This window comes from Limanda limanda, chromosome 8, assembly GCF_963576545.1.
Source record: "Limanda limanda chromosome 8, fLimLim1.1, whole genome shotgun sequence".
NCBI classification, from domain to species: Eukaryota; Metazoa; Chordata; class Actinopteri; order Pleuronectiformes; family Pleuronectidae; genus Limanda; species Limanda limanda.
This window is the reverse complement of record NC_083643.1, coordinates 9,125,992-9,151,710: the sequence shown is the minus strand read 5'-3', so window position 1 is coordinate 9,151,710 and position 25,719 is coordinate 9,125,992. Positions and strand designations below refer to the sequence as shown.

General features: G+C 42.1%; 3 protein-coding genes across 4 annotated transcripts; 2 read left to right on the top strand and 1 right to left on the bottom strand.

Annotated features, from left to right (window-relative positions):
- Nucleotides 1-456: 456 nt before the first annotated feature.
- Nucleotides 457-11,269, bottom strand: tmem86a (transmembrane protein 86A). Its single transcript, XM_061076767.1, has 3 exons — nucleotides 11,176-11,269; nucleotides 4,841-5,105; nucleotides 457-4,259 (listed from the first exon to the last, which is right to left on the bottom strand). The coding sequence occupies exons 1-3, from the start codon at nucleotides 11,194-11,196 to the stop codon at nucleotides 3,832-3,834; spliced, it is 714 nt and encodes a 237-aa protein (XP_060932750.1). The 5' UTR covers nucleotides 11,197-11,269; the 3' UTR covers nucleotides 457-3,831.
- Nucleotides 11,270-13,154: 1,885 nt separating this feature from the next.
- On the top strand, nucleotides 13,155-19,294 carry spty2d1 (SPT2 chromatin protein domain containing 1). 2 transcript variants are annotated; one of them, XM_061076057.1, is made up of 6 exons: nucleotides 13,155-13,666; nucleotides 13,986-14,100; nucleotides 14,187-15,992; nucleotides 17,891-18,050; nucleotides 18,140-18,217; nucleotides 18,344-19,294. In XM_061076057.1, exons 1-6 carry the CDS (start codon nucleotides 13,607-13,609, stop codon nucleotides 18,435-18,437), a joined length of 2,313 nt encoding a protein of 770 aa, XP_060932040.1. In that variant the 5' UTR covers nucleotides 13,155-13,606; the 3' UTR covers nucleotides 18,438-19,294. The 2 variants fall into 2 exon arrangements, with proteins under 2 accessions (XP_060932040.1, XP_060932039.1); XM_061076056.1 differs by having other exon boundaries at nucleotides 13,983-14,100.
- Nucleotides 19,295-19,364: 70 nt separating this feature from the next.
- uevld (UEV and lactate/malate dehyrogenase domains) lies at nucleotides 19,365-25,709 on the top strand. Its single transcript, XM_061076059.1, has 12 exons — nucleotides 19,365-19,523; nucleotides 20,996-21,080; nucleotides 21,162-21,227; nucleotides 22,128-22,291; nucleotides 22,401-22,542; nucleotides 22,619-22,713; nucleotides 22,801-22,906; nucleotides 23,712-23,882; nucleotides 23,963-24,127; nucleotides 24,369-24,456; nucleotides 24,656-24,779; nucleotides 24,922-25,709. Exons 1-12 carry the CDS (start codon nucleotides 19,482-19,484, stop codon nucleotides 25,084-25,086), a joined length of 1,413 nt encoding a protein of 470 aa, XP_060932042.1. The 5' UTR covers nucleotides 19,365-19,481; the 3' UTR covers nucleotides 25,087-25,709.
- The last annotated feature ends 10 nt before the right edge of the window (nucleotides 25,710-25,719 follow it).

Here is a 25,719-nt window from a genome sequence, read left to right as displayed (position 1 = left end):
TTTTCCAAGCTTGAAATAGCAGCTTCAATATTAGTTTGATGGTTCACTGATTTGGGAACAGGGAGAGTGGAGAGGCTTCGATTCCCTTCTCACCCTGAACGTTTGCTCTTTCTCTATGTGACTGTGGGCATGAAGTGGAACTGATAGTCGCCGCTTAAATTGTCAGAATCAGGACCAGCTAGTTCACAAGTAACACTGAACTGTAGATCAGTCAAAACGAGCTAGAAGTCTTTAAAAAAACAGTTTATCACCAATATTCAGCAAGGAAACTTTAAAAATAACAGTAAAAGTCACATAGTGTTGCTTTAAATCAAATTAAAAAGTCCCAACTTCTTAAGAGGACCGAGTGAAACCACTGGTTCTCTCTACTTCTGGTTCCAGCTCATCACTTCCTGCGCCGGCCACAGCGTGCCGCCCCCCCGCCCCCCCCCCCCGCAGCTCTCTCAGGTCCCTTTTGTCCTTGTGCACAAAGCTCAGAACAACAGGGGCTGTTAACAAGCTGAGGTGAAGTGATGCGACTGCCGGCCTGCCATCTGTGTGTGTGTGTGTGGGGGGGCAGGACGGCAGCTCATGGGCCGGATGGAAAGGGAGTCTTCCCCTGTGTGTCATATTTCACCCCCTCACCTAATTCCAGCTACAGTATCGCTCAACAATAACCTCCTTCCTGAGTGGAAGAGCGAAAACAAAACCCCTCCTGCACCAACGAGAGGGGACAAAAGCTGGTGTGATACACGAGAGGGCTCCAACGCTAACAGATCCACTCAGGGAAATGAGATCAGTTTTCTCTGAGGCTCTCAGCTTCGCTCGTCTGCGCCCAAAGTCAAATAAGAATAGAAAAACAATGGAGGAGAAACAGAGTGGATTTAAAAAGCCAAATCCTCCACCTCGGCGTGATAATCGTCTGGCTCAACTCGGTGTTGGAGTTTGCTTCCGGCTTCACGAGCTACCACTCATCCATCGCCCTCGGAACAGCAAGCGGACTTTACAAAGTCATGGAGATTTTTCCAATGTGTAAAAATAATCTCAGAAATACTTCGATGTTAAGCCTTTCTTCTGGCTCGTGGCCATTGGACCACAGGAACAAAACTCGGGGGGGCTTTATGGGGCAGAGGACAAAGACAGTAGTGCTCACATGAATCGCCCACATAGTCCGACTGCTCGACTCAATCTCCTCATCCTGGTTTTTATAGGCTTGCACTAAATGTTGATGGATCTCATTTCTGCCGATGGAAGTGCATTAGGTGAGAAACAGGCAAGATTCGCCAACGTGCTGCTCATAGAGGGAACTGTTGGGCTTCTCTTTAAATTGGGCAATTAATTGAATATTCGAAATTAGTTGTCATCAAGACTAGAAAAGCGCTATATAAATACAAAACCATTTACATTTTTTTGCCATGGAGTTTTGTGAAGCACTTTGTAACCTTGTTTAGACAAGTGCTTTCCAAATAAAGCTATAATTAACACTATTGCTTGGCGACAGTGCTGAGAGGACAAATTAAAACAGGGAACAGAAGACGAGTGGTCACACACAGACGGACTGATGCAACACCTCCGACTGACAAAGCAGAAATGTGGCGCTGACAGGCCGAGAGGAGATTGAGGAACTGAGCGGCAAAGCAGCAGATGAGACAAACCACAACGTCTGGCTCATTCTATGTCAAACTAAGGCCGCGTTGCTTGGGAAAAATAAAATTGATGTGTGTCAACGCCATGATCTGCCTGCAGATCGGTCATGGTGGCTGACATGATGCATAACTACATCTTTGTTTTGTGCATACATATGCGGGTGTGTTAGCAAAAGCTCCTGAGGTCGTTGACCCTTCAGAAGAAACCAAATAATAGGAACCAAATGACAAATAACCAAATCAGCTTATTTTCGTGCACGTAGGTTTCGTTTACAGCATAATGTATAACGTGTATAGGTCCATTTGGACTCCAAAAGACAAATCCTGTCACTTTGTTCTTTTTTGGTTAGTTAGTAATACTTTAAATTGCTACAGTGCATTTGGAATATGATTAACTTGGTACTAATCTGATAGTGGTATATACTCATAAGATGGACAGGGTCAAGAGGGAACAATATTTGAATAAAATGAAGAGAACACACTGGTGATAGTAGTCTGTGTACTCCATAAACAGCATTTTTGGCCTTGAGTTGGTTTTGACTGGCTAAAACAAAGGCAGTAGGCACACACACACAGACACACACACATTCATAACATGCATAAACAGTATGTAGACGTCTGAAAAAAGAGTTATGGTACATTTTCAAATAATAATTAAGACCCTCCATTCTAACGGAAAATGTTTGGAACACAGGAAAGGTGAGAAGGGGAAAATGTGTGAGAGATGGAAGAAAGTATGATAAACCAGGCTGTCGGGGGGGATTACCTGAGGTGGATTTTGCCGGATTAAAGCTGATGAAGTGCCCAGTGAGACAGAATTATTAGGAATAATGGAATAACTATCCCCTCACATGACAAGAATCTCTTTTTTCTTTCTGTCAGGCTGAACCCGAGGCGACGTTCATGTTTGTGTGTGGTTCCGAGTGAGTGAATGCATGCTGGGAAACACACACGCAGGTTTGATAAACAAACACGTACCCGGCCTGTAACGTAGCCCTTTCATTTCAGTCTCAACAACATGGTTCCAGGCCAATGACAACACGGCTCGGCTGAACTCGTTCCGCGGTGAGAACCCTGCGAACTTTGCAAATAAGGAAAGCAGCAGGAGCTGTAGGTGTCAGGCGTGTGGACACAACTGCTGGGGGCAAAATACTGTAAAAAGCCTGAAAGACTTCACACTAAGAGGAGAAGCAGGTGCACCGTACAATGTGTTCAGTGGTCGGCTATGGCCACGGTGTTTACTGGGTTCTCTCTACGACAATCGAGCTTCCACAACGTTCCTCCACCTCGTCCAACTTGCACCAAAGCTACAATACGCAGTGGATGCTGCATTCAAGAAAATACTTCCCCTGCCTTACTGCCCTTTTTAATCTCTCTCATTCTTCTCCTGCACATCCTAACAGAACAACAATTCCTCTGGGTGTAGAAGCGTTTAAATAATGGGTTGAACAAAGGCAGTGTGGCTTTTGTTAAGGAAATAGAAGCAGATAATAAAACAGGTGTGGAAATGCTCCTGACTTTAAGAATAGCACCCTTAATTCAGGGAAACACAACGGAGACCGAACATGGGCAGTGGCGGTAAAATAAAATAAAATCCCTTTCTAACAAGGACTCAGGCATCAAAACAAAAGTCAAATGTTAAATTGCATTATTGGACCACATGTTATAGATGAGTGTGTTGTGATAGGGTTGTGTAAAGCGAGGTAAAAGTGTTAATCAAACAAATAAACACACACACACACACATTCATACGTAAAATCGCTCTCTCAAGCACCGTGAAGGTCCCCAGTGACATGCTCCCCTTAAATTTAAAAACACAACAGTTTAAAGTAAAGTAATACTCTATATATAGCAGGTTAATATAACTACACTTGTCTCCATGGTAACTAGTTTTGAGAGACGGCGATTCTAGATGAGTAATCTGAGTATGAGGAAGCAGCTAGGCCTGATGTCGGGAGAGGCTGAAGATAATACTACCCAATCTTCTATTAGAAGATGGCGTGAGACTAATATACTAGAAGAGTAGAAGGGTGAAAGCCGTGTGAAGGCTGTAGTGGACCAGTTGCCGTGGTAACAGCGATGTGGGAGCGCCACACTGAGATGAGGGCTGAGGGTTGGGGATCTGGCAGTGAGATGTGTCCATGATCACTCATTGGCTTGAGGGGGGATTGGCTGCCAGCTTTCCAGCCTCGTGGCCCGAAGCACCTCACGTTCTCTTCCTGGCAACCTCCGCGTCCTGGCACTCCACGGCCGACAGCGATATCAGCATCTGCGCGGCGTAATACGTGGCCATGATGATGGCGCGCGAATATGGCACGGGGAAGCAGAACTTGTTGACGGCGATGGTGAGGTCCGAGACCATGAAGAGCACGGCGCCGAGGCAGGCGCACAGCTTGGTCCAGGTCCACACGTCGTTGGCCAGCTGCAGGCCGGCGATGGCCCTCCAGCCCATGAAGCCGATCAGAGCGATGTAGACGGCCACGAGGTAGGTGAAGGGGCCGGACAGGTAGGGGTACAGCAGCAGGTAGCTCACAGAGGACACAGCGCCGATCACCAGGCCGGCATTCCCGTTCACAGGTTTCATCCCAAAGGCAGAGGAGTAGAGGATGTGGGTGATGGCAAACATCAGAAGGCCTGGAAGACATTAATTAGTTATTTAAATATATATATATACAAAGAGGTGTCGCATCTATCTGCCCATCGTACAATGAAGCCTTGTGCAAAGAGCATGAAGAGGAGCACATTGAGCAACAGACTTGTTCCACCACAGGAAGTCATTCAAGTCTGTGGTAATCTGACACATACTTCTACATACTTCTATTTTTATGTTTTTCCATTTATCTTAGGTCTTGGTCTGTAAATATTTCTATTCTTGGGTGAAGCAACTGTAACAAAACCTAATTTCCACCCCCGGGGATCAATTAAGTATTTCTAATTCTGATTAAAGCGTGAAGCATGAGATCTGAAGCAGCTCACATGATGCATGACGAATTACAGGATCAATAAGTTATATAAATCATAACGTGGCTCTAGTAATTGTAGTTTTGGGCCAGGGTTTTTACTGGTTATGAAAACTTTGGACTTAAAGTCATTTCTGGGACCTGGGAAATACAGGGATATAACAACAACAAGTCCAAAAGGGCTGAGACATCAACAGTCACATGATCAAACAACCCGTAAACAGGAAATTGAGTGTGTGTGTGGTTTCTCCTCACCGTGTTCAAAGTAGCCCTGCTCCTGCCAGATGAGAAAGGCGTCGCCCAGAGCCGAGAAGATGAGGCCGGCCAGGATCTTGCGGGCATTGGCGTTCGCCCCTAGGAAGCTGAAGCCGTGTGCCAGCAGAAAGACCCACAGGCAGAAGATGGGCAGACATTTGATCAGAGCGCTGAACCAGGACGGGCTGGAGGTCGGCAGCCACAGGACAAAGTACACGCATGTGGCCTTGAAGAACGGCACCAGCTTAGGGCCTTCACTCTTGACCTGGAGGCAGATTAAATATTTACATTATCAGCCGAGTCAGTTGAGGTTATTTCATCACATGAGTCAGAACGACGTGATGTTCTGGAGCCATTCAAATGTGCCACAGGAAGCAAAAAAAAACGTTAACAGTCAGCACTTTGTGGACCTGCTTTATTTAAAGATAAAAGCGAGACTCAAGTACTTCCTTCATTATTTTAGATTAGTCGTCAGGGTTCCTTTGTGTGGTCACGTTGAGGCTGAAGCTAAATTCTGCAGAGCCAGCAAGTAGAAAAGGAAATGCAACAATCCTCCACGCTTCTCCTTTGACTTTGAGTAACCTTTCCCTTTATTCTTCACCCGCTCCCCATGATGTTTAATTTCTCCTCTATTCCCCTGCTTCAACCTTTTCTCTGTATCTCACGCTCAAGTCTCAAATATCTTCCTCCCGACTGTGTGAGCAGGCATATTTCTCCCTGCCCAAACAGATGAGGCCCAACGAAGTCACATAAAAAAACACAAAAAATAGTAAAGTTAGAATGATGTCCCAAGAGTTTTTCTTTGGAATGAGTCCACACCTACTGCTCTGAGAATCGCCCTTTAAGGCTTGAAGTGAGTAAGGGTTCACCGAGAGCAGGGATCGCAGGAGGAGAGAAGAGGAGGATATGATGAAGGGATGAGCACTAGGATGGTGCAACAGGATCAGGGTTGAAAAGAGCGGAGCTGCTACTAGATTCACCATATTACTATCTATCTGAGCCCATTTAACTTCCCTCTCTCCAAATAGTCTGCAGTAAGGTAAAAAAGATGCAATGCAATCAAAGGGAATATTCACAAAAGTTCAGGCATGATGAAACATGGGGAAGTGAAGGTTTAGGGGTTACCAGCATTCAGATGACAGCTGGATTTAGGAGTGAGTCTGTGCGGGAGGGGAGAAGTGAGAAAAAGGAGGAGGTGAAAGAAAAACGAGGGGTCACTCTCGTTCATATGGGGAGAGGAGAAGACGGAAAAGCCCTTGATTGCACAACTGCTCAATACGATAGCGAACAAACATTACAGTACAGGATCAGGAACAGTGTTTGAGTGACCTTAACCCCCCCCCCCCCCTGCACGCTGTGCCTGATAGGACTAACACACAGCAGGGAAATGATACGGATTTCACACACAAGTTCACACAAAACCTCACAAGCCAACTGGGATTTAAGAGTTGAGTTAAATTACACTTTCAAAGACCAGGACAAACTTGTATCTAAACTCCTGAATGACAGTATAATGACTCTTTGTGTTATTCAGATTATATGTGATTATATGAAGCTCTGAAATGACTCAGAACGGGTGAAGAATGCAAACACTCTTCATAATCCGTCACTTCCACTCGGATCTGGACTTTTTTCCTTTATCGTTCCGGGATGTTGGGAGTGTGGGTGGGATGGGAGGGGATGTATAATATCTTCTTTTTTCTTTTCTGTCTCTCTCCTTTGGGAAAGTAACTAATGTAAGGGATCAAACTAAATTAAATTAAGAGTTAAAAACAAAAGATCTGGGGGTTGGTAACGCTAACAACCAAAATCTGAAATATATACCCTGTAAACGTTCTGACAGCCTTTTTTCAGGTTTTAAAAAACAATAATGATGTAACTTTGCTTCTCTATGTTTTTGAAGCAGATAATAATCAAAATGTTTGCTTCCTACCAAAGTTATAAATAACGAGTGAGTCCCAGCATTAGTGTCTAATATTAGATAAGACTTTTGCTCTTTTGCTATCATTTCCATTTAAGACCAACTCAGATCCAAGTCGCAGTGTAGCCAAGTACATAATGTGAACTAATGGTCTCTTGTCTCCATGATGTACTTTGCCTGGTCGTTATAAAAACAAATGGGGACATAAATAAAGATTAAATCAAGTGGGCTGAGGCTCTTAGTTCCATTAAGGTCAAATGCTGTGGCATCAGGACACATCCCTGGCAGCACTCTCTTTTTCCACTCACTGGTGGCTACTTGAACACAGGTCACATGAAAACACAACAGAATTCTGTTCCGCAGCCCAGATTCAAGAAGTGCAACTGTGTTTTCACTGCACAGATAAGGACAATTGATTTGTTAGTGAAGTGAAACATTTTGCCTGAGATCTGCAGACCGAGACTCAGGTGAGTTCAGTAAAAGGCTCAGATGGTCAAGACAGATTCTAAGAGGAAGTTAGAAATTCTCATAACCTCTGGTCCCATTCATGTAAGTATCTGATTCATACCTTGCAGATTCCATTTCCATTGTTTTCCATAAACATCGTATATCTAAACAATAACTAGGGCTACGAGGAAAGAGACAATCATAACACAGCCTAAAGTTACAGCTATGCAACACAGCATACAAAATATAATCTTCCTGGAACTCATTAGAGGCCATGGGCTTCAATTTAGTTTCATGTTTAATAAAGGACCTGAATTAAGATAACCACTGGTGTCAGCACTGTTTTTTCTCAAATCACCTATCATCACTGATGTAATTATTCTCCTCTGACACACGGCTCCCTATCCCATTTCAGCTAATCAACTTTTTCCATCAAGACGGCGTAATTGCCTGCTGGAATTCATAAGCTGGTCCACAGTGGACGTGATGTTATTTCTCTGAGGCTCAGGCCAAGCTCTGCCGTTCATATTCTCATATCTAAGTGAGATTGCGGAGGTCTTGCAGGACGCTATTGTCTCGACTGTAACTGACTCATTGGTTTGTCTGCATTGAACCATAACAGCCCAGCGTCTGTCACCGACGTTAAAGTACAGAGCGTGCTGCATCATTTCAAAAGGCAAATCAAATGGATTACTGTTTTCTGAATGAGCCGTCTGAATTATCATATCATAAATACTGGCTGTTTGCAGATATGCTTTGGCAGCTTTAAACACCTGCTCCTGATTAGAGTCCCGAAGAATAAATAGTTAAGACACATACTCATCTCCTTTAATACCCTATATTTCATACAATTATTGTTTGTTTTTATATGTATTTATCAGACAGTAATGTGTCTAGTTGTCTGGGAGTTATGTTACTACTTGTACCACTGGGATGCTTAATTTCATTGTACACTTTGCAATTACAATAAAGGTTTTGAATTGAATTGAAGTGTTCTAACTATCGGCATCCGAGCATCCGAGCACGGACTACCAGGCTCAAAAACAGCTTCTTCCCCCAGGCCGTAAGGCTTTTGAACAATCAACACTGACCCTCTGAACAGTTACCATGCACATTCTGCTCCACCACCCATACAAATACACTTACTACACATATATTCATATTCATATTATTTAATTTAATATTCCCCACTCCTTCACCCGGTGAACACTTACTGCTGCTTCTTTTTGATATGTTGCTGGTTCGTTCTGCTATAGGTTATATGTTATATGTTATATGTTATATGTAATATAGTATGTCATTTTTTAAAATTTTGTAAAAAGCCTGTCTACTGCGTAGATGTTGCCTGTCATGTCACAAGAATTTCACTGCTCCGATGACACTGTCATTGGTGCATGTGACAATAAACTTTGATTTGATTTGATTTGATTTGAACTTATTTGAGCCTGAACTCATCTTGTAGCCACAGTCCAGGAAGGAACGAGCAGCTGTCAGCAGCTACTGCTTCTGCTCGAAATACAAAAGCTTTGCATTGAAGCACAGGGACGACATCAACACAACCGAGTAATACGCAGGCAGAGTGTCGAAACATGATACACGGAAACACATTAAAAACCTGCAAGTCTAATGTACTTAATTTAGCAGAGGTGACCTGTAATACAAGTAGCTACAGCTGGCATGTGACTGTGTTATTTCTATGTAGCATCACAAACACACACAAACACACACACACACACACATGTTCATCATCCATCTTACAGCTGCCATAACTCCAAAGATAACCTGAGGTCAGTTTGGGACAACATCAGTACAGTGCTGCAAAATTACAAAGACTGAATTATTTATACACAACATAAAACCATCTGCAACATAACCATGAATCTGCTTTATGTAAATGTTCCTGTTAATAATTGAGTGATGATAGAGTGTAATAAAACACACTGGGATTATTGTTTGACAGTCAGATGCCTCCACAAATGTGTGAACAAATCCAGAAAGCAAAGTGAAGTGCTCTACCTCTGGGCTACAAGAGTTCAAAAGAATATGTGACTGGGACTTAATGTTCTCAGTGGCTCATTCTGCTTCATGTGTAAAGGGCAGAAGTTGATACATTTGCCTTGAGCACAATAATGTGTTCACCAGATGACATGAAGTGTGGCCGTGTTAATTAAAACCTTAAGAGTTAAAGGTTCAACACATGCAGCTGCTTTGTATTTTATAGGATTTACCGTAGAGCTCGTGGAATTTATTGTTGGATGCTAAAAATCAGCCAATAGGAGCTTTCAACAGACATTTCAGTAATGTATTGTCATTTGTGTTCACAGATCTTTGCCGATATGAAAACTTTTACTTTTCCAGGATAAACAATGCAAAAAATGTATGTGTTTATGTTTAAATATTTAGCGAGTAAAAAAATGTCTGATTCAAGTTCTAAATATTTGGATGTATTCTTTTTAGAATAAAGGTTATTTTTTAACTTGTTAAAATTTACTTGTCGTAAGACTTTAATAACAACATCGTACATAGGTATCAGAAATCTTTAACTCTCTGATGGGGTTATCATCACTTTTATATATTTTAATATATTGTATTTTACACCCCAACAGAGACAGAGTGTGGAGGCACATACTCGACATCCACTGAGGTGTTTCAGTTATTATAAAGAACCTCAGCTATACAAATGATTACAAATTACTGATTTTGTTGCTGGTCAATTATTATGATCGCAAAGGGGATATGTCTATGCTTTGGAAAGAAACAGACGTGTGTCCGACTACACACTATTCTACAGGAGTTGTTTTTACCCCTCTACATTCTTTTACACCTTAAGTTAGACAACCAGATAACTTGCACAGCATCGCCATCGCTTAGGCAACCAGTATGTGTGGCGAGCATTTCACCGCACAGTCTCCGTTCCACAGTCACACGGGCCCACACATCAGGGTTTACTACAGGCCAGGTTACACCACACAGTCCTTTATGGCCCCTGCAAATGGGTTAAAGTGTCACGGCAGAGTAAGAGGACGCCAGGGCAGGATGATTTATTCATGCATATGCTGTGATAAATATTCTTTTTACTTTTGTTAAAATGCTACGTTTCCTGCAGTGGCACAGAATGCATGAGCTACACAATAGAGTGCATGCTGCAAAAAGGGGGGGATGAGAAGAAAGCCATGCACAGCAGCAGCAGCAGCAGCTGGGCCAGTGTTTGGCGCATGCGTTGCCGGAGGCTGCAGGAAAGACGGGGTAAAAAAAAAACAGACCAAAAAATAAAAGAGGGTGGTCACATGACAGGTTTTAGAAATGTGAGGAAACGTCTTTCAGTGCATGGAGCATGTCTGAAGGAGCAGCGTGACCACATGGCAAGGGAACTGCTGCTGCATGGGGAAGAGAATAACAAAGTTCCTGCTTTGTTGGTTTCCCTGAGCACACACACACACAAACACACACACAGACACACACAAAGGCACACACACACACACACACACACACACACACACACACACACACACAAACAGGTGCTCAGTGTGACACAAAGACACACACACACACACACAGATGCTCAGTGGGACACAAAGACACACACACACACACACACACACACACACACACACACACACACACACACACAGAAGGCAGACAGTGGTGGGGGTGCACAAGGACACCTAGTTACAATCCGGCAATAAACAACAACACGAGTTTTGTTTACTCTCCATTGATGGATGAGCAGTGCGACGTGCTAACCTTATATATAGTCTATAGTGCTAACATATGAATGACGTCGCTAGTTAAACCCCAAAAAGCTTCAATGGGCGACTCACAATCAAAACGCACACTGTGACAGACCCGTTAACACAAAACCAACGAAGAAGAGTTGTTATTGTGTAGCTGAACTAGCTGCCGCTGTGTTTATTCCTGTGTAATAACGTTTGGAGACGCTAGGGAAGCTAACAGCTAGCTTACTCACCACGGATACCGGGGACACCATGTCTCCGTCGGTGCTGTCAGTCGGTGTCCAGGCTGTTCTGGGTTCGGGTCTCCCCCCCTCCCCTGTTTGTATCGAGCTGTGTCCGGGGATGCCGATTGTGTTTTTGTCCTCTCTCCGGTGGGCGGGGCGACATCCGGCAGATTGCGAGAGAGCAGCCAATAGCGAGGGCAGAGCTTCAGCCGTGAGCCAATCAGAGCAGAGAGTGGCAGTGACAGGGGGCGGGCCGGAGGGGCAAAGGGACGCCCTGATAGGAGGAGCCGGGTTGCTGTTTACATATCGGAGCAGATGGCCTTTATTGACATCTGACTGACAAGGAGCTTGTTGGGGACGTTCAGCCGCAGAGATTATTTTTTAATTTTTGAACAGTTCTTTGCCAATGGGTCCGATCGATTGTTAATATTAAATCAAATCAAATATACTTTATAATACTGGGGAATTTTGTATTGAGCCACAGTGTGACAGAAGCAGCAGCATTTAAAAAGTTAATTGTGTCAAAATCATCTAAATTCGTGCACAATAACGCAGAATAAAATTGAGCTGAATATTGCACCTGCCCTAAAAAACACTTAAAAAGATAAAGCACTAAAAGGATATCAAATCAAATCAATTATACATTATCGTCCCCGTGGGAATTCTTTTCTTGGGCCAAAGTGCTACAGTAGCTGCAGAACAGTCCATTGTGTAACAAACAACAACAAACTGTACACAAGGACATATCTTGTAAAACCCAGATTAATGAAGCACAATAAAGATGAGTTGACTATTGCACCTGCCCTAAAAACACTTAGAAAAGATAAAACACTGAAAGAACAGAACGCACAAAAGATGAAAAACTGGCAGTAAAAGCTAAAAAATAGTTTGTTGTAAGCGGACAGAGATAATACCAAAAATATTTTGTGATTGAATTCCCTTCATTTGGAGTCAAGTTTAGATTTGGCATCAAGAACCCTCAAATAAATAGGCCACAAACACATAAAATTCCTAATGATGGGAACATAAGAATATTTATGTTAAAAATGTATATCTACAATGAGCCAAAATTGAGTTTTCTAACCTAAATTTGTGTCAATATAATCATATTGGATAGGCTTTAACATGCAATTCTTCTTTGTAATTTTTCATTCATCAATTCTCTTTAATTTAATTTGTTGTTCAGTCTGTTGGATTTATGTCTATATGCTGCTGTATTTTATTTCATTAGTAAGCACATTTTTCCACTCACATTTCTGGTGAAGCTATTTTGTAGATTGCTTCAGACTTACACAACTGATAGTTGGGTTAAAAAAAATGAATTGTGATATTGATGAGGAAAGAATGACAAGATTAAAATGGTTCACATCTCAGTGTTCTCCATGAGTGCAATGGCCACAATTGTAGCGCCATCGTGTGGTCTACAAGAGTCACAGTTAACTTTGAACGGAGAAAAGCAGTTCTTAAAACAAATTCGGTTCATGAGAAATTTAATAAACTTAATAAAACAATTATAATAAACACAAAGTCAGCAAAAGCTAATCTAACAGCTCATCTCTGCCAAAGGCGATGTGTAAACTATTTTATATGGGATTAATTTTTAAGTCTTTCTCTTTTTCAGTAGTATTAAATGTGTGGTCACATTTTAACATGTTAACATATTTGAATAACACACAATTACATAAGAAAATACATTTTTCAAAAAAAAAACAATCATCACGAAAAACGAATCTCCTGACTTAAACATATGTTATTGTCAAAGTGATTCATATCACCCCAAAAAGCTAAAATCCTAGTTTCAACGCGGATTTAAACATCCTCTTACTTGATAGGTATTTTTTTTAAATGTTAGTTTGAAATAAGAGTCAACTATTTCGCATAAAAATCTCTACATTTTATTTTGGAGAAAAAAAAAGTCGGAGTATATTGGACTGTGACAACACCGGAAGTCGTGGACGATGACAGCTCTCCACTTCCTTCATTATCTGCTATCCCTTTAATATGTCGGTCTGTAGTTTGTTCTCTACCAAACCACCGGTGATACTTATGGCGGAGTTTTTACTGCCTTTCCTCCATCGGGCTTAAAACCCACGACTCGTCTGATGGACCCGGACTCAGAACGAGGTGGCACACCGGAACAAAGCTCTTCTTTTAGGCTCCTGGGTGGATTAATGCTAGGAAACGTTAGGTTAGCTTACTCGGCTAGCATGTGCTAACCTAAGCTGATAAAGTGAAGGGTCGTTGGCTGCTCGGTTCAACGCTTCGTATTTTCCATGTGTTAGTTTTGACCCAAAGTGTTTTATTGTTTTTCTACATCCACACAAGCACCGGTTGTCCCAGCCCTGCACCGGCTGACGTGGTCGGTTAGCCACATGCTAACGGTCCAGGCTCCTGCTGTTTGAGACACTTAGCCACTTAGCTTTCTATACCTGCTGACAAAATGGACTTCGACAACATATTGGACATCGCCTCGCAGAACCAGGGACTCAGCAGCGTAAAGGTATGTTCGTATTCGAGAGAGGAATCACTGAAGAATCTCAGAAAATCTCTAAAAAATGGAGATTTGTGGTTAAATCTTGGAAAGCACTCGAATGCCAGCTCATCCGTCACTGAGGATCTGATAATGTGGCTAGCTGCTAACCTCCACCCTCGTGACACTGCATGCTAGGTAGTGAACACGTTAGGTAAAGTGTGTCTGCCACGTTAGCATAAAGGACAATTCATGTTATATACTATCCCTCCATAGGTCGTTATGAAATCCAAATATTAAAGAGAACTGATTCATATTCAATAACCTGTGCCTCTCCCCCTTTCAGCAGAAGAGATACAGTTTACAAGTTGGACCTCCCAAAAAGCACCCGAGGTCGAGAGGTGTAAACCCTGCTGCTGTGCAGGCGCTTCTGAAGAAGCAACAAGTTGATACCAGAAAGAAAGGTGACAATCTCAACTTTATATTTGATATACATGATGTATGCCATTTATAATTGATTCACCCTTTAATGTTCTACTTTTCTCCCCAGAAACTGAACTGAGGAAAGATAAGGACAAACTAAACGCCAAGAGGGTTGAGCTGAAGTCGGACAGGAAGGCGAGAGCGATGGCTTCCAGAACTAAGGACAATTTTAAAGGCTACAATGGCATCCCAATGGTCGAGCTTCCAAAGAAACGAAGATCTAAACAAGAGATGGAGGACGAGAGATCAACGGATGCACAAGGATTTAGGAACGACTCAGTTGACCCAGAGGATGAGGACAACTACGAGTATGAACAGTCTGATTCGGAGACAGAGCCTGAGCCAGAGCCGCTGAGACCAGTGAGACCAGTGAAACCCACAGGTGTTAGTGGGGGTAGCAGTGGTAGTAGCAGCAAGTCCTCCTCTAAAAAACCCAAGTCTGCTCCACCTCCATTGAACTTTGCGGACTTGCTCAAGTTGGCAGAGAAGAAACAGTTTGAGCCGGTTGATCTCAAACCCAAATCAGTGAAAAAAGATGATCGACTACGCACAGCTGATGAGATCAGGGAACTAGAGATGGAGCGCAAGTTCACGAGACCCGACAAAACCAGAGACCCGTATGAGGAGAGAGAGAGAGATGGCAAGTCTCAATCTAGCTCCAGTTCAACCAGGACAAGCACTTTAGAGAAGGAGCAGAAGAACGGCAAACCGCAAAAGAACTCACTAGAAAAACAAAGTCTGCACGGTGGGTCAGCGAAGAAGTTGCAAAGCGACAGAGGCCACTCGTCTTCTAAGTCCTCTGTGAGAGACCGAGAGAGAGAGAGACCCAACACATCCCACAGTGATAGAGACAGATCCAAGACTAATTCCAGTAGTTCATCTGGTGCCACAAACAGTCGAGTTCCTTCAAAAAGTTCTTCTCAGGGTTTAGCCAAACAAGGGGCCCCCAAGCCCTCGTCTAGCCACAAATCCAGCACCTCAAGTGACCTTAGCAACAGAAGAGAAAGCTCCTCATCACTTCAAGGAAGAGCTTCAGGGAATCCTGGGACCAGACCTTCTGGTACAGCTTCAACAAGCCAAAAATCTCAACCTGGGACCTCCCAGCAGACCAGGCCCAGTCAGGGTAGCTCCATGAAACAGGGAGCGGCAGTCGGAGGCCACAGGTCCGGAAAGGGTGAACCAATAAAGACTGGAATTAATTCTGCAGTAAAATCAAACGGTAACTCAGTGATGAGGAATTCATCAGGCGGCCCTCCTAAGGCAGGGAGCCAACCTCAGCAAAGGCCTGGAGGCACATTCCAGGCAAGAAGTGGTGGCCCACAAGCCAGGCCTGGTGGTAGTGGTGGGCAGAGTAATGGATCCAGACCTCCAGGGCCTGGAAGCAGTCGACCTGGTAGTGGCGGACCAGGGCCTGGAAGTGGTCGACCTGGTGCTGGGGGACCAGGGCCTGGAAGTGGGCGACCTGGTGGTGGGGGACCAGGACCTGGAAGCAGTCGACCTGGTGGTGGGGGACCAGGACCTGGAAGCAGTCGACCTGGTGGTGGGGGACCAGGTCCTGGAAGCGGTCGACCTGGTGGTAGGGGACTAGGGCTTGGAAACGGTCGACCTGGTTTTGGGGGACCAGGGCCTGGACGGTCGACAGATATGATGGAATCAGGACCTGGAAGACCAAAGTGCACTGTGGTGTCGGAGACCATTTCATCCAAGAATTTTGGTGGACCCAAACCAGGAGTCCCTCCTCGGCCAGGCATGCAACAGAGACCAGGGATGCCACAGAGACCTGGGATGCCACAGAGACCTGGGATGCCACAGAGACCTGGGATGCCACAGAGACCTGGGATGCCGCCCAGACCTATGATGAACAGACCACCAGGTAATACCCGGAGAAACAATAATGCTATGATATTAAAAAGACATTGATTCATTAACCCTACTGCACATTTAAGTACAACATTACAAATTGCTAAAATTAAGACAGACAGAGCTGCTGATATGAATAAAACAGACAATAGGAGTAATTATGCTGAAATTAAAGTAACATTTAAGTCCAGGTCATAGGGAGACAATAAATTAAAGGATGTAAGGACACACGTGAAATACAGACAAAGATTGACTGAGGAAACTGTGCTTTTCTAAGTGTGTTAATCAAAGCAATGCAGTTTGTTTGGTAAGAGCCCAAGGTCACAGCTTGAAAAACAAAGTATTTTACACGTCAGCAATTTCCTACTTCTTCATTATTGGTGTATGGTTGTTACCAGAGCTACTAAACAGTATGTATAACTAAAGTATCACAAGGCTTGAGACCTTACACCATTAAACACTACACGCAGTACATATGTTAATATATAAGCTATGATAATATTACTTTTTGTCAAGTATGTTTTATTACAGAAGGTTTCAAAATGCAGGACATATTAAAACAGTCTAAATGTAAACAATTTTTCAGCGGTTAAGTGTTCAGATTAACACTGTAGCACAGTATTAATCATATAACACTGTCATATACATTATAATCATGTGAAATAAAGCGCTGTGGAGATTTTTCAAACCGTCTGAAACAACCGAGTCCGTTCCACAGGGCAAAGAGTTTGTTTGTCAAAGTGAACGAAGCACGTCAGCAGCGCTCTGCAGCTTTGACATTACTCCTGGGTCAGAGCACAGCAACGTTCAGAACACAGATAAAACAAACATTGTCTCAGTCATTGACATTCTACAACAAAAAAACACTATTGTCAACAAAATAAAGTGGCGATATGAAATGGTAGTAGCAGAAATGTAGTAATACCATGCTATAAACAATTTCTAACTACACAGATTTATGCGTACATAAGTGCATTCTTTATAAAGCTATAGAAAAACATATAAGGTCAGTTTTGTCCTATCTGTGTCAGTGTGTCAAGTCTCAGTCTACTCTGAATTATTCAAGCAAATGGGGCGTTCATGTTACAAGATCACATTATAATAGTAGTAATAATAATAAATATGGACGCTGTCTCACCAACGTTAGTATTTAAAGCAGGAGCTCATAGTGTCAGTTAGTCCTGAGGACAGATGTTAGAGGTAGAATCACTGGTGCACAGCACAAAGTTTCAAGTTGTCCTTCATGAATGAATAGTTTTACAAGAGCTTATCTTGCATCATAGAGACTTAGGACAGTTCCCACCATCTGATACAAAACACGATGATGGATACCGTACGCTTTCAGTGATGAATTGAAAAACAAAAGTATTGACAGCATCCAGATGTTAAAGATTTGAAATGGGAGCATGTCTCTATAAACCTTCGCTGTTATTCACTTCACTGAAAGGTAGTTTCCACAAATCCTTCTCCCTTTTCTCACATACTGGGAGAAAACTGAATCTAACCTTCTGACTCATCTGTGTTAAGTTCATCCAGTTTGGCAGTTTCAATGCACTTTGTCAAAGCGAGCAACATTTTAAAGTGTTGGTTTAAAGACCAGTGTCAATTTCCTGAACTGTGTTAAATGGTATCATCTGCATAAAAATTGTATGTATTTAGGGACCTGCCAATTTTATAAATATAGAAAGTGACCTAAAATGGAATCCTGTGTAATGCCCTTCATCACTGGAAATGATACAATTTTAAAATTGCCCACTCTTCTGTGGTTGAGTCCATCCCAGTATCTTTTAAATTGTTTATAAATGGTAATATTTAACCCCTGAAGCAAGACAAGTCTTCATGTAGTATTCTGTGTGGCAAAAAATTCAAATCCAGTACCTCATATTTTAAACGTGAAATTCTGTCCTCCAGGTACAATGTTGCCGCCTATCACATCGGCCTACAAGAGAAAATATGATGATGAGGAAGACGAGTACGACTCAGAAATGGACGATTTTATTGATGATGAAGGCAACGAACCAAGCGAAATTTCCAGGCACATAAAAGAGATCTTTGGATATGATCGAAACAAGTACGTGTTGTTTTGACGTATTCTAATATGCCAAATATATATAATTAAAATTCTATTTGAAAAACTAACATTTGCTTTTCACATCTCAGATACAAGGATGAGAGTGACTACGCCCTTAAATTTATGGAGAGCAGCTGGAAAGATATGCAGAAAGAAGAGGCCAGGAGGTAAGAACATAAAGAGAACCTCACAGTCCCAAACACCACAAAAAACCTTCTGTCCTGAACGTTTATTCACCTACTTTATGTAATGTTATTTTTTTTTCTCTGTATCCCTGTCCCTTGTTTCCTCAGCCTGAAAATGGCTGTGCTGGAAGATCAGGAGGAGGAGAAAAAAGAGGAAGAGGAACTGAAAAGGAGAAACACTAAGAGGCCAAGAAAGATCTGAAGTCCCTGAATAAATGAATTATTAAAAAACCTGTGTATCTGGAACCATGAAGCAATGGGTCTGCCATCTTAACTCATGAAGCCCTGAGATTGTTTACACCCTGGCGTCCATTGCTTTGTGTCGGGTTCTCTCTTGTTCGGACAAAAACCTGAGTGGACAAGTGACATTGCCTCAAGAGGAGAAGAGACAAATTGTATTTAGAGACAACCTGACAGATCGAAAGTCGGGGGGGCGGTCCTATGCACGAATCAGTCAACCATGAAGTTGTTTGGATATAAGGAAAAGTTCTCAAATATTCCCTGTTACATTATTTATTAAGCAGGGTTCATTCCCAAAAGGATCAAAGCTACAAAGAGAGAAATGGATGTGGAAGAGTTTGATCTTTTTTCCCCCTAAAGACTATCAATGGCATCGAATGCCAAGTGGTGATGATTTGCTATTTTTGAGCAGAACACATTGCATATTTTTCCAGGTAAACTTTGTTGGTAAAGTTAATTTGAATATGCAGAAAACCACTGAATGTGTTGTGTGTGTGTGTTTCTCTTTAAAAAAGGATTTGATCATAAGGAAAATCGCTGCATCGTGGGTTTCATTTAAACGTCTTAAGTTTTACATCAAATGTTAATCTCAGAAAATATATATAAAGAATTTAGATTCTACAGAAAATGTAACTTTGAGAAAATTGTATTTTTTTAGTTTTCCGTGAAAGCAATGAAACATTTCTCCGTATATAAATATATATATAATGTGTTGGATTATTGTTTAACATGAATTTTTAAAGGTGATTGATTTTCTTGAAACAAACGTGATCAGGTTTATTAAAACGGCTGATCATGATGACAGCGGTGACGTCAGCATCATTCCTTGTCATTGCGTGTTTTCGTCCCTCTGGGGCTGCCGTACGTGACACACAGAGTGGGCGTGGTCGGTCGCCTCTTGCCTTAGCTACTAGTTCAAGTTTGCGGAAGTGGTCTGAAGGGAAGTGTCAGGAGGAGAAAACCCTGAGAGAACCGGGCTCGTTGCTTCTGTTTCTGACTCGAATAGATGGACCTCAGCTCGGAGAACATCCTGCGGATCCTCTCGAAGGTAAACGATCGATCACAGCTTCTCATTGGAGATCAGAGTCAGGTGTAAACAGACTTTCCAAAGGAAGCTAGCATGTTAGCTTCTGTTAGCCTCCATGTAACTGGCTGAACCGGCTCTGGAAACCACGTATCACTTTAAAACTAACTTTAATCACGAGACCAAAAACTTTTATTTCATAACACTTCAACAGTTGAATGTAGAGACATCGCAACACTTCGCTGTTTATATATAAATCTGTTCATATGTGTTTATTTCATTCATCAACCAAACAAAACAATCACATCTTGATTGAGAAGGAGCAGAGAGAATAATAATATCACTTAAGCTGCTCCTCTTTTATAGGATGTCAATTAACAAAGCAAATAATTCAAAAGTTAATGATTGAAATATATCTATAAAGGTAAACAAAGCCCCTCACATCTCTATTAGCTCCTAAGTTACAATTAATTTTATACCATTCACAGAAGCTTGTTTGGTTTCTTTGTTGAGATTCTTCCATGATCCTGATTCCTTTCTCTCTAATGAAACTAACCATCATCATCTCTGTTGTTTAAAGGGTCTTTTCAGTGAAAATGAGCTTCTCTTTTTCCAAATATTTTCTGGATGTTTATTAAAGTTTTCTGACGAGCTTTATACATAATTTGCAGACTACTGTCATCTACTAGTTTCTGAAATTTAAATATCTTTAACTGAACCAATACTGGGTTTGTTGGATCTCTATATCACTTCTACTGATGATTCCTACGGCTCTTTTTTTGGTAAAATTTAAATGTGTTTTACAAACACTTTCCAGAACGTCAACAGAGAAGGTCAGATAGGTAACAATCATTGAGTTATATACAATGTACAATGCTTTATAATCGAATGAATCCTTTAATTTGTGTAACAGCTATTGTTTTATAAGTGATTTCGAGTTCAAATTCTCATCTATCATCACACCTAAAACAAATTTCTACATCAAATATTCTTCCAGTATAGGGCTGCGAGATATGGCCAAAAATTATATCTAGATAAACTTTTCCGATAAGTCGATATATTATGAATTATCACATTGTTATTTCTTTTAAATTCTAAGATTGATATTTGCCCCTGAGTGCTTGTTGTGGTTTCACTTCCTTCTCATATCGCCTCACCGTGCTCAGACAATGCTATATTGCTATGTATGTAAATTAGGGCTGCACTTAACAGTTATTTATATTATTGGTTATTTGTCGATTTATTTTCTTGATTCATCGATTAGTTGTTTGGCGAATAAAATGTCTCAAACCCCAGTGAGGAGAAAAGAACACAGCTTATTTCAAAGAGTGAATCGAAAGTGGAGCAGCGTAAAAAATACCTGAATGATCTGTTAAGTCTCTCAAGAACATGAGTCTTATTGATCCATGAGTCCTAAGTTTATAAATAGAACCTGAATGATTTACTCATATGTTGAAACTACAGATGCGTCTTTTTCCCTTTCCTCTGATAAACAGTACAAATTCCACGATGTTGCTGTTGAGGAGCTGCAGAAAATCCATCGAATCTACTCTGGGATGAAACCTTCCACCGGCACATACAGTCAGTTTCTCTCCTCCCAACCTATCGTCTCACACACATCAGATTTGTATTTAATCTCACGGTTGCTATGGTAACTTTCAGCATTCAATGACGGCACCCAGAAAGATCTCCTGAAACTGGTCGGCAACATCCCTGTCAAGTATGATGGTAAGTCTGACCTCTGACTTCTGAATTGGTGACATGTGATGAGGGTTGCCAAATTCCTGGAATATTCAAAGTTGGAAACTTTCGATGGAATTTAACGGGAATAAACGGGAATATATGGGAACCGTGTGGGTAATTTATACTAACTGTATTTACCTTGTCATATACGGACATAAATATAAACATTTTGTTTTGTCATAAACTTTGGGCACTTGACGATATGCTTCTGCATCGTTGTGTCATTCTTAACATAGGTCTTTGCACAGTATTTGCAAATGTACACAGCCTTTCCTTCTACATTGGATGGGGTGAAATGCCTCCACACATGAGATAGTGCATGTAGCATTGTTCTGTAGAATAAGATGAGAAAAAAGTTTGAAAAAAAACGCTAATGCAATGCTAGAGATATAAATAGTTAGCAAAACAATTGGAATCGTCTGTAAACATATTTTACAATTGATGGATAAACGAATGGAAATAGGCTAGATGAACGGATGAACAATCCTCAATCAGCATGCTAATATATTTTCCCGAGTAATATCATCGAAACTTACCTGACTAGTCCTGCATTCTACAGCAGGCCTCAATAGCCCTGCTGTAGAGTGAAGGATGCTGGGAATTATCTGTGCATGTGATGGAAGAATGCACAGTGGAGGGTTGAAATTAAACATGCAGCGTGTGCTGCATTCCATACATCTTTGAAATAGAGTTTTGAATGAATTATTGCTGCTCAGCTTTGAATTTGCGTTTTTTTTTTTTTTTTTTCAAAATTCCCCAAATTCCCGAGCTAAACTTCCCATGGAAAGTACCGGAAACTTTCCGCACCTTTGCAACCCTACATGTGATGATGATGATGATTATGATGATGATGATGATGATGACGGTGCTGTGTTTATCCCTCAGGCCGCTCCTACAACTTCCCCGTTCAGCTGTGGCTCATAGACTCGTTCCCCTTCACTCCTCCCATCTGCCTCCTGAGACCGACCCACAACATGGTGATCAGAGAGGGCAAGCACGTCGATGCCAAGGGAAGGATTCATCTGCCGGGGCTTCACAACTGGGATCACGTAGGGCTCCATATTCTCTAGATTCATTTTTTTAAAACTCCATACAGGAGAAATTATGTTCTCTACAGATTCACCGCTGTATTTATTCATTTGTTTTGCTTGGTAACAGCCCAAGTCGTCCGTGGTGGCTCTTCTGAACGAGATGATCGCCAAGTTCGAGGAGGATCCTCCGCTGTCGTCCAAGAGCACAGGAGAAAACAAAGACCCCCACGAGCTCCTGGCGTTCGTCTCCAACCTCCAGATCAACGATGGTGCGTCACTTGAAGCGCAGCTTTCTTAGTGATGATCAGTTATCGCTACTATTAGTTTAACTCGTGTCCATTTCAGGTGGAAGCAGACATCCCGATCAACAGATCAACAAAGTCTCGGTTATCGGGGGAGGAGACTTAGGAGTGGCTTCTGTGATGAGTATTTTGGCGAAGGTAAATCACCTTTTTTCTGTTTTCTGTCAGGTGTTTACATATTTCCTCCGCTTGAATGACTCGTGAATTCCTTTGATTCTCACACAGTGTAAAGTGGATAAACTGGTTTTCATTGACGTCGCCGAGAGCTCCACGAAGGGAGGCAGCACAGACCTAGAGATCTTCAATCTGCCAAAGGTGGAGATTTCCAAAGGTACGTCACTTTCTGCACTGTCACACAATGATCTTAAACATCACTTGGCGGAAACATCGCAGATGACAGGCTGTCTGACAGGTAACTTGATGATATTGAGCTGAGGCCGACTGTCGGTAAAGACCCGCCTCCTATGACACAAGCATTACATCAAACCTAACCAGCTGCCGCTCAGTCTCCGGCTCTGATCCTGAGCTTTGACCCGTCACTGATAAGAAAGACACAAGCATCCAATAGGGATCAAGTGAGAGTAAACACAGTGTCCATTGCTTGAAACAAAAATGCATCAAGCTTCTGCAAGTTCTCTTCTAGGTTTGTTAACTGTCGATGACTCTCCTCTCCTCTCCTCTCCTCTTGTTGTATTTATATATATATATATATATATATATATTAGGGCTGGGCAAGTTAACTCGTTTCAATGGAGTTAACTCGAGTTAACTCAAGTGATGAGTTAACTCGATTAATTATTTTATCTCGCATTCACTCAGGTTTGATTATTTATTGTTTTATTGTGAAAGTCAGGCTTTTATTTTGTGAAAGTCTGTTGCTGACTGCTGCAGAACAGGAAAAAAGAAAAGAATTGGCGGATAAACAATCGAGTTAACTCATTACTTGAGTTAACTCGATTAAAACGAGTTAACTTGCCCAGCCCTAATATATATTTATATGTGTGTGTGTGTATATATCAAAAAGAGACTATATGTATATGTGGTTGACGTAAGAGGTGTATTTTATTCCTCAAAATGAAAAATAAATGGATTGTGAAAACCAAAAAAAACCCCTCTCTTCTCCTCTCCTCTGCCAGATGTCTTGGCCTCCGCAGGATCCAGGGTCGTCGTGGTGACGGCTAACGCGTGGAGCGGCGACCAATCCTATTTGAGTTTGGTTCAGACCAACGTGGACTTGTACAGAGGGATCATCCCGACTCTGTCCCGAGTCAGTCCCAACGCTGTGATGCTCATCGCCTCCCAACCAGGTGAGTGACGCTGCCGAGGACTGACCGCTCTGCTTCTTGACCTTTTCATTCACTCGTCTCCCTCTCCGCTCCACCTGCAGTGGACATCATGACCCACGTCGCCTGGAGACAGAGTGGCTTACCCCCGACTCGGGTGATCGGTGCAGGGTGCAACCTGGACTCGGAGAGACTTAGTCACATCCTGGATATAAACCTAAATACCCACAAACAAGCCTGGGTCATAGGAGAACTGTCAGACAACAAAGGTGAGCCAGAGAGGACCCATTAAATATTGACTGCCTTTAATTGTCTCGGTGAATGCTCGATCAATGACTTCACCACATCTCCTTTCTTCTTTCATTTGTCATCGCCGTCGGCTCCTTTTCTTTGCCTAACCAGAAATGCTGCACGACCTGCTCCTCGTGTGTGTTCTTTCCACTCAGTGGCTCATAACTTACCCAGGTGACGCACACCACTGAGCTCTGAGTGTGTTTTTCTGTCTTGCAGTTGCTGTGATGAGTAACACTGGGCTGAGCTCCAGCGTGCAGCCGGAGATCGCCGCGGGTTCCGGATCTACCAAACCACTGTTAGACAGGTACGGACACGATTGAGTTCAAGGTCGAGTAGGAGACGGATTTAGATTGTGACATCTGGCTTTGAAGATTTTGTGGCTGAACCATGTGTTGTTACTGGAATCTAGTGAGAAAATACAAGAATACAAGATGCCTCCTCGATTCAACAGTTTAATTTGGAAGTAAATCCTTTTTTCTGATGCACCTTCTTTCCGCTTGTAGAGCGTTCGAGCTCATGAAGAACCGAGGCCAGAGGGCGTGGTCAGCGGGTCTGTCCATCGCTGACATCACAAACAGCGTCTTGACAAATTCAATGAAGGCCCACTCTGTCTCCACATTGGCTCAGGTATCATTATCAAGTGGTCTAAAAAAAAAAAATAATCAGCATATGCACCAGTAACCCTCTGAGGTGAAGCTGGGATTTTCTCTTCCACTGTTAGTGGTTTTCCATTGGTTAGTGGTTCATCTGTGTGTTCTGTTTGCTCAAGGGCTGGGGCGGTATAGGTACGGAGGTGTTCCTCAGCCTGCCGTGCATCATGGGATCGACCGGCTCCACGCGTCTGGCCGGAGTGTCGCTGGGAAAGGAAGAAGACGAGAAACTCCGAACTAGCATCACGTCCCTTTCTAACCTCATGGGTCAGCTCAGGATGTGAGGGTCGTTCTGGGAGAAGCTGCTACTCACACAGGAGTCAATGAAGTTCTGTCTGATATATCAATATGTGCAATCTAATAACACTCTTTGTTTTTATTTTATTGTTCTTTGTCTTTGTGTATTAAATGTGGGTTAAAAACTGTTAAGGAATGTACATAATGTATTTTTGTATTGAAATTTACCAGCACTAAGAGAAGTGACTCATTTTTATCATTGAAAATTTGGAGCTTTACATGAATGTACTGTTGTATATTTTTTAAAGCCTTAAATAGTTTATATTTGTGGTTTAAAAATTGTATTTTTGTCTCTAATCGCTTAAGTTTTGTATGATAATGTAATTTAAGCCGTAATTAATTGCGATGGAGAAAATCAAGGTGTTAGTAAATAAAGTATGAATAACAAAGCCATAATAATTTTAATGGCCTTATTTGTCACCAAAGTGCTTTTCGCCACATTTAATCACAAGATGAAAAAGCTTTTAAAATGCCTTCAATATTTAAACAGGCTTTTCTTACTTAAATTGACTGTGTGTAAAGAGATTCCACATCTCAAATTCTAAGATATTGACATGAAGGAAAATGACATGATCTTGTTGGTGTGCAATAAAATAATTATCTGAAACCACATGTGCTTT

Excerpts from the sequence above, each read along its gene's own strand:
- tmem86a (XM_061076767.1), bottom strand. The coding sequence starts at position 11,196 with ATGGTGTCCCCGGTATCCGTG. Across the intron at positions 5,106-11,175 it reads TGGTGTCCCCGGTATCCGTG|GTCAAGAGTGAAGGCCCTAA; the intron begins GTGAGTAAGCTA and ends ATCTGCCTCCAG. Across the intron at positions 4,260-4,840 it reads GCAGGGCTACTTTGAACACG|GCCTTCTGATGTTTGCCATC; the intron begins GTGAGGAGAAAC and ends AATGTCTTCCAG.
- uevld (XM_061076059.1), top strand. The coding sequence starts at position 19,482 with ATGGACCTCAGCTCGGAGAACATCCTGCGGATCCTCTCGAAG. Across the intron at positions 19,524-20,995 it reads TCCTGCGGATCCTCTCGAAG|TACAAATTCCACGATGTTGC; the intron begins GTAAACGATCGA and ends TCTGATAAACAG. Across the intron at positions 22,292-22,400 it reads GGCTTCACAACTGGGATCAC|CCCAAGTCGTCCGTGGTGGC; the intron begins GTAGGGCTCCAT and ends GCTTGGTAACAG.
- spty2d1 (XM_061076056.1), top strand. The coding sequence starts at position 13,607 with ATGGACTTCGACAACATATTGGACATCGCCTCGCAGAACCAGGGACTC. Across the intron at positions 14,101-14,186 it reads AGTTGATACCAGAAAGAAAG|AAACTGAACTGAGGAAAGAT; the intron begins GTGACAATCTCA and ends TTTTCTCCCCAG. Across the intron at positions 18,218-18,343 it reads CAGAAAGAAGAGGCCAGGAG|CCTGAAAATGGCTGTGCTGG; the intron begins GTAAGAACATAA and ends TTGTTTCCTCAG.